Source organism: Mastomys coucha, unplaced genomic scaffold, assembly GCF_008632895.1.
Source record: "Mastomys coucha isolate ucsf_1 unplaced genomic scaffold, UCSF_Mcou_1 pScaffold15, whole genome shotgun sequence".
Classification (NCBI taxonomy): domain Eukaryota; kingdom Metazoa; phylum Chordata; class Mammalia; order Rodentia; family Muridae; genus Mastomys; species Mastomys coucha.
This window is the reverse complement of record NW_022196897.1, coordinates 9,226,722-9,234,798: the sequence shown is the minus strand read 5'-3', so window position 1 is coordinate 9,234,798 and position 8,077 is coordinate 9,226,722. Positions and strand designations below refer to the sequence as shown.

General features: G+C 38.3%; 1 protein-coding gene across 2 annotated transcripts in view; it reads right to left on the bottom strand.

Annotated features, from left to right (window-relative positions):
* Gpr158 (G protein-coupled receptor 158) overlaps positions 1-8,077 on the bottom strand; it is a 427,233-nt gene that overhangs the window by 385,552 nt on the left and 33,604 nt on the right. For both annotated transcript variants that reach the window (XM_031369157.1, XM_031369159.1), the window contains exon 2: positions 4,890-4,995. In XM_031369157.1, coding sequence (XP_031225017.1) covers positions 4,890-4,995 — 106 coding nt within the window. The remainder of the gene's footprint in view (positions 1-4,889; positions 4,996-8,077) is intronic.

Below are 8,077 nucleotides of genomic sequence, written 5' to 3'. Positions count from 1 at the left end.
AGGTTTCCAAATCCTCGGTTCGTGGAACCCCACGCAAGTAGGAGCTGCGGGACGGCATCCTACAGCTAATGATTCACAGCTCAGAAAACAAATTAGGGAAATGCATTCAGCTGGGCTTGGGCCTCATTCAGAAACTCCATAAAGCAAGACTATCTTACTGAACCACAAGATATCTGACATAATGGGAAGAGAACGTAACAGTTGCTGAAAATAATCTCCAAATAGCTGAGATAGGGGTTTCCAATTTCCGTAGAAGAGAGCAAAAGCAGTGTGGGAAGATGAAGGGAAGCCATCAACAGAGGGGTGTCTTCAGATTTCGGCTCCTACCTCGGAGGAACCATCGCTGTTCTTCATTCTGATGAAGAAATCGTACTTCCCTTTAAAGGTACTCTTGTGCTAACACAAGTGAAAAGAAAAGCCATGGCACCATGTGAGAAGTGTCTGAACATCTGGACGATGGCCGATTCACCCATTGCCATTTGCTAGAAGATTTTTTTCCCCGTTTCTAGCATGAAATAAAGGCCTGAAAGGGAGTGCACGAGGGTCTTTTTCTCCGAGAAAACATCTTGCCCTAAACTCACAATCCTCTTGCCTTGTCACCCCTGATGTCCCGGGTTCCAGCACAAGCTGCCCTGCTTGACTCTGGCCTCACTGGGTTTCCACTGGGTTAATATGGCAGCTCAGGAGAAGATTTCAGTAGTCCATATCCAGCTCGAGCTTGGCCTTAATGTCCCTCAGTGAATCAGAAGGCAGTGTTACTGATTCAAGTGTAAAACTCGGAGATTTGAAAGCCTTCAAAACCTATGTCCCCTATGCACTATGAGTTAGTTTATCTTCTAGAATTAGCTGGCCACCTCTGTATCCAATATAGTAGACAGTTGATTACAAGCGGCTATAAAATGCTTGAATAAGGTTATGGAGGCCATTTACCTGAATTTTTCATTGTACTTAATTTTAGTTATTATAAATTAATACTACGAGCTACATATGGCGACTGCCTCTCACAATGGGCAACACAATTCCAGAACAACATTTCTAAAAATTCCACTGAAAATAAGTGTCATGCACACAAGAATTAATAAACAGCTGCTTCAAAATTTTTCACTAAATCAGAACTAAGCTGACGCTCTCTCAGAGAGCCAGAAACCCTGTGATGCTCAAGAGAGTAATTTCAAAAGAAGGGCCAAGTAATGCTTGCTTTAATTCTTTGCTTAAATTCCTCTTCTCATACACTTCATATATAAATACTCATAAATAATACCCATTCTTATATCTTAAAGCATATTTTCTAACTAGAATGATGTGAAGTTACAGGCACACTCATACATTCAGACATTCCACTGACATAGAGACACATGGGGGATGCTATGACTGTGTGTGTGTGTGTGTGTGTGTGTGTGTGTGTTACATATATGGATATACGCAATCTCCCCAACCCCAAAGTTACATTTTTAATATTTATTTTTATTTTTAAATTGTGCACATATGTGCATGTCTGTGTGAGGGTATAAGCACATGACAGTGCAGGTGCCTACTGAATCTAAGAGAAGACACCAAATCCCCTGTAGATAGACTTACAGAGCGCTGTAAGCCCCTCAATATGGGTGCTAGGAGCCAAACTCAGGTCCTCTGTAATAGCAGTATGCATTCTAACTGCTGAGGCATCTTTCCATCTTCCAAAGTGACATTTTAACAATTCTGAAAAAGTATTTCAAAGTGAGAATAACAAAAAATGTCTATTTTAAAATGTTTCCAATGTTATGTGAATTTTGTTGCCAAAATCTACAAATGTTCAGAGCCCTGCAATGTAAACTTGAAGATAAAAGTTCCCAATCAATCCCACAAGAAGAGAATAAGCCAATTTAAATTATATATATAACTTATATATGACATATAACATATGCCTGATATATTTAATATAAATATATAATAATTGTATATATATATATACATTTATATATAAAGGATTGTATAATTATATAATCCTTTAAAATACTAAATCCCCAGGTGTCAGATTAGCTTATAGAGACTAACCCTAGGTAAGATTAAAAAATTGCTGGCTATATTTTTGCAAAACCCTTTGAAAAACTCATAAATAAAACTGAAAAATAGGTAACATGATTAAGCAAAAAGAATCAACAGCTGCTTCCATCCCTTTGGATTGATATATCCTTGCAAAGTGTATTTATCACTGTGACAGATGTTAAAACCAGGTATGAAACCAGCTGACCCTAGAGACCTTTGGATCACAGAATTCCCAAGGAATAATAAACTATTTTAATAATATTAACAAAGTATTAGTTGTAACATTCTCAATCATAAAATTTACAAAAAAATTTAATTTATAGAAGTGCAAATTAATTGCAATACTGTCATTAAAGATATGATTACTTTTACAAAATAATACCAATTTCATTAAAGTATTCAATCATTATGCCAACTTTATTATGTTTCCTAGTTAATAAAAAAGATATATAAATATTATTAAAAATGTATACTATGTATATTAAAAATTTAAGAGGTACCTAATGTTCATTAAAGCCCTATAACCAAGCAGCTTAAAGTGATGGTCTTAGTAACTTCATTTTCAATTTTTCTTTATTGCTATACGAGAAGTACATAAAAGGAGACTTTCAAAATGAAAATCAATTCATTTTGTATTTCTAATTAACTGTACAATAGAAATTTGTGTGTGCTCAAAGCAGTGGTAGGAAAATCAGCTGAGAATTAAATTGATACTGAAAATATGATCCAGTCCATTCTGCAGGGATTGGGTCAGTTAAAAAGAACCACCATGCTCTCCATCCTCAGAGGTGGTCTCAGATCTTGTTTGCTATGTTCCTTGAGTGAGGCTACCTTCCAGACATGGCTATCTGAGGGCATCTGTCACTGTCCCACATCAGTCTGCCACTTCCAACATCACCCCTGCTCTTCAGATATCTTGTTTCAGGAGCTGAAAAGTTAACAATCCCTGAAAATACAAAGTTAAGTTTGTCCTGCTTAAGGCTTGGACATGTATAAGTCCCTCTGTTATTAACAGGAACAGAATAATAAACATCAGCAAAATATAGAACCTATTCCAAGCTGTTGATTGATGTCCTGGTTTCTAATGATACATATTCATAAAGCTAAAACCTGCACTGTAATAATGTGACTCCTATTAAGTGTTTTCCAGTAGATGCCAGATTATACAGCAACCCTGGAGTTAGAGTCACAAGATAAGGACATAAGAACACCAGAGCAGATTAAAAAAAATTCTCCAAGCAGAAGATTTTTCTTTGTTTTCCCAAAAAGTGAACTCTTCAAGAAAAGCTAAGTTCTAATCTCCAATTCACACCAGCAGAGAAAGACTTGAAACGGCTTCCTAGACCTCAGGTGTGATATGAAACTACTGCACCTTTGTGAAGAGACCAATACCACCCAGAGGAGCTCAGAGAAGTGTGACTAGCTTCATGTGTAAGATACACCACTTCACCAGGAACATCCTGAGGCTGACCCAGAACAAAAACCCCTTACTTTCTTTTTCCTTAATTACCATATTTATTCTTCTCTCATATATTGTATCCCTGTGGCATTTTCCCTCCCTCCTCCCTTCCTAACCCTTTCCCCACTTTCTCTCCTTCCCTCTCCTGTCCCATCCACCTCTCCTTCATTTCCCTTCAGAAAAGGACAGGCTTCTCATGGGTATCAGTCTCTGTGAGCCCCTGTGAGCCCTGCTTAGTCGAGTCTGTGGGTTAGTCTGTGGTATTTGAATCACTATCTTGAACCCTCTGTCTCCTACAATCCTGCCTCCTGCCCTTCCACAAGCTTCCCCAAGCTCTACCTAATGTTGGGCTGTGGGTCTCTGCATCTGTTTCCATCAGTTGCTGGATGAAGCCTCTCAGGAATCATTTCATTGACTTTTTTTCCCAGTTGTGTTTGGTTCCATCCTAGGGTTTTGGGTTATCTAGCCTCTAAGTCCTGGCCCTCCAGGCAGTGTCAGGGATGGGCTCCTTCTCATGGCATAGGTCTCAAGCTGGACCAGTCATTAGCAAAATTCCTTACTTTCAACTTGAGTATAAGAAAAGCCACAGAACTGGGAGTAGATAAACATATATGTGACAGATACTGGAGTGGGAGACTTTGGAAGGTTATTGGGAGTATGGTTATCGTAGGGGTATCTGAGTGATCTATAATAGCATGGAATTGTTGGGTGTACACATGGTACACATACAAGAAGAATATATCCATAGATGTACATGCATATACCTGTACACCTATAATTGCAATGACACAAAGAAGTACTTAATGGCAAGCATCCTGTGGGCTTAAATGCCCTCACTTTAAAACCATATATATATGCACTGCGCACAGCTGTCATTCACAACTGGAAAAAATTCAAGATGTTGTGACTTTTTAGAAACACCCTCCTATTGAAAACAAACCAAGCCAACTTTCTTCACAGTCTCTCTCCAGGCCCCTACATATGATTTTCTCCTTATTTTCCAAATTGCCCTGCCATACCTGCTCTACAGCCTTTTAGCAGATGGCAATGTGTCTGAATGGATCCCACCAATGTGACAATAAGCATCGCTGCACATTAAAAGACGTGTAATCCGTTTGTTCCTGCTGGGACTGTTCTCTCGTTCCATGACTGGTTTACACTTCAAGATCATTTTGGAGAATAAAATCAGCCTTTAAATAAAGTCAGATTTCAGATATAACCTTACTTGTAGCCTCATCTTAAGAGTCTCCGAAACAGTTCCTTTGCAAAGATTGTGTTTCCCAGCCCCCCACGTCCCTTCAGTTCATTTGTCAGACCTGAGATTCACCCACACAAATAAAACATTTGTGAGAGGCACTCAGGTCTTCACTTCTGATTTCTTTGGATCTTATCTTTGTATTCTTACCTCTGAGTTGTTAAGGTGACATTTGTGAGTTCCTGAAAACCAGCCATCACTCGAACATTGGTCAATGTCCACTTTCTGAAGATTTATATCAACTTTCATCACACCCCTAAAATAAAAAAGATAAAAAGAAAAAAATAAGCTGAGCCTTTGCCATTTCTAACTGTGTTCTGCCTTCAGAATCAGACAAATGTAAAGAGGACCTTAAATTATTCACACTGCCCCCTCAGATTTAATCAGGTTCGCTCAGTATGGAGACACAGGAGGACAAGCACAGCAAGTGCTTATTTTGTTCAATTTGAAAAGGAAGGACTTTGTACCTCACAATCTTTGGCCCCTTCACATCACACCTGGCATACGACAGGTGTTCAGTAAAGAGCTGAAGGTTGACTAAACCATACAATACTGTTGTGAACCTAGCAAAAAACTGGACTCTGAAATAACACCCTCCAAAAATATCTTCTCTAAGCGAATCATAGACAAGCTTCAACCTCCTTTCTTACTGCTAACTCTCATACTGTGTTAGGAGGGCAGAGAGGTTGGGATAACTAAGGGGTTAACAGAAGTAAAAGCTTCTATAAGTAGCATAAATGCATATAGGATAGAAAGGTGAGCATTTACAGTATAATGTAAAATATGTAATATAGGAATTAGTATTAGTAGCTACAATTAAAATAAGGTAAGATAAAAGAACCCTTTGCTTGCTTTGACCAGCTAACACGGTAAAAATCAAGAGAAGTTGGCAAACTGCCGCCAACAAAACCAATGCTGTTTGTGAATGTATTATTCATGGCATTGTGGGGAGACACAAACATATCCATCTGTGTTTCTGACATACTACACATGACAGATAATAAATGATAGTTATAATAAATTCTACTACATGGGCTGGTTGGTTTTTTGGTTTTGTTTTGCTCCTTGTTTTGTCAATTTGATGCAAGCCTAAGTCATCTTGGAAGAAGGATCTGAAAAAACATTTCCATTATATAGACTCAGACTGAGTGGTCATCAAGCCTATGGGGCAGTTTCTGGATTAAAGATTTAATGGGAGAAGGCCCAGCCCAGTGTGGATGGTACCACCCCTGGGAAGGTGGTCCTGGGTTGTCCAAGAAAGCAATGTGAATAATTCATGTGAGCAAGCCAAAAGTAGTCTGTCATGGTCTCTGCTTCAGTTCCTAACTGCAGGTTCTTGCCTTGACTTTCCTCAGTGATCTGTTCATATGAGCAAAATTAACTCTTTCCTCCCCAAACTGTTTTTGGTCATGGTGTTTATCATAATAGAAGACAAACAAACAAACAAACAAAACAGGACAGAAAACATTACAAAGGAAGAAATATGGTGGAAGGGAACAGGACAAAGGAATAAGAGAAAGCCAGGATAAAATTTATGACTGGAATAATTATAGCCCTTTATACCTTTCTTTACCAGCATCATGAAGTGTCCCACTGGACTATTATTGGCTACTGCCTTTTAATATTCTCCCTTGAATGCCTTACTATAAAGCATAAATTAACCAAAATATCCATTTTTATGTGTTTCACAATCGTTAGAAATAATGAGTTCTGATTTTCTTCAGCTATTTGCAGTACTAACAGGAGCTTAGTGCAAAGACAGGACAAATGCCCCAGCTTGCTCAGCACCATGCTCACCAGTGCTATGATTTGGTTCCTTTTCATTGAAGAAAATTGGCTTCAGAAATAAGTAGCTTTCTGGTTAAGAAGGTTCTCGCTTAATTTCAAGTTCATATACAGACACGAAAAGTCACTACAGACTTTTAATCCAGCCACAAAGCACTTTGAGTTTGCACAAAACCACCAGAGGTAAATGAGCCATGTGGCCACCAGATGGGAAGTCAGCACTGACTCATCTTCATTAGGGCTCCTTGGTGCTTGAAGAGCCACTGAACCCTGGGGAAGGTGCTGCAGACTTCCGGAGAGGGAGGTGGAGTTTGAGAAGGGAAAAGCGCTCTTACTGAGGAACAGCAGACAGTTGGAAGGAATGCAGAGACCCAAATGCAGAAGGTCCCTCATTCAGAAGTCAGCTTACAGCCCCAGTATGCCTGCACTTGAGTCTCTAGAGCAAGGTCTCAGGGGCGGAAGTGTTATTCTTCCACATCTGGGAAGCTCCACAGGCCGCCAGGAAAAGTCTAGTGGTGGCCTCCAGAGACTGGAAAACAGCAACCGCTACTCCTTAAGCATCTTGGTGATCTGATCTGCAGACCAGTGTGTTCCCTTACTCATTGTCGGGGGGAAAAAAAAATTTTCTGTCCTTGACAGTTCTAATACTCTGTCATGAATATGCATATGTGTCACAACTACTGCCATGTGTTTTAAGTTGGTGTCCCCACACTTTTCTTGTATTTTGACATTTCTATCCGATAGCCATGATTGCTAACTGGTTTCAGATCTTCATATTCAACCCATGTAAGACCTTTTATTTTAAAGATTTATTTATATATTTTATGTACATGAGTACACTGTAGCTGTCTTCAGACACAACAGAAGAGGGTATCAGATCTCATTACAGACGGTTTTGAGCCACCATGTGGTTGCTAAGAATTGAACTCAGGACCTCTGGATGATCACTCAGTGCTCTTAACCACTGAGCCATCTCTCCAGCCCCCATGTAACATCTTTAAAAAAAAAAAAAAAAACACAACTTTTATTGCATTGTGATGAAAAAGTTACATGATTTCAATTTATCTGAATTTGTTAACATTTAAAAACATATTTTAGTTACATAGAATTGAATCACATTCTTGTTCCCCTTTTGTACCACCACTCCTCCCATAGACCCCACCCTTTAATACCTACAATATCTTTTTTGTCCTATTCCTTAAAATTTATAAAATATTATAACAATAAAAATAAATATTATAAAAGTTGTTTGATATAAAAACAACAATCAATTTAACAGTCTTATATAGCAGCTTGTCTACAGCAATAGTGGAAATACATTTTTCTCAATATAAATTTTAAATAACTCCAAACATATTAGTTGTATACTTAAAAATAATACATCACTACTAGTATTTTCTTAAATGAACATGAATATACAAAGTCTTTTTGTTTGTTTTGTATTTAGTAGAGTTTAAAATCTTAGTTCTTACTGTGGTACAAGCTCAAAATAAGAACAATTTTTAGACATTGGGTTTCATTGTAATAAGTCTGTATTTCAATGACCCTCACAT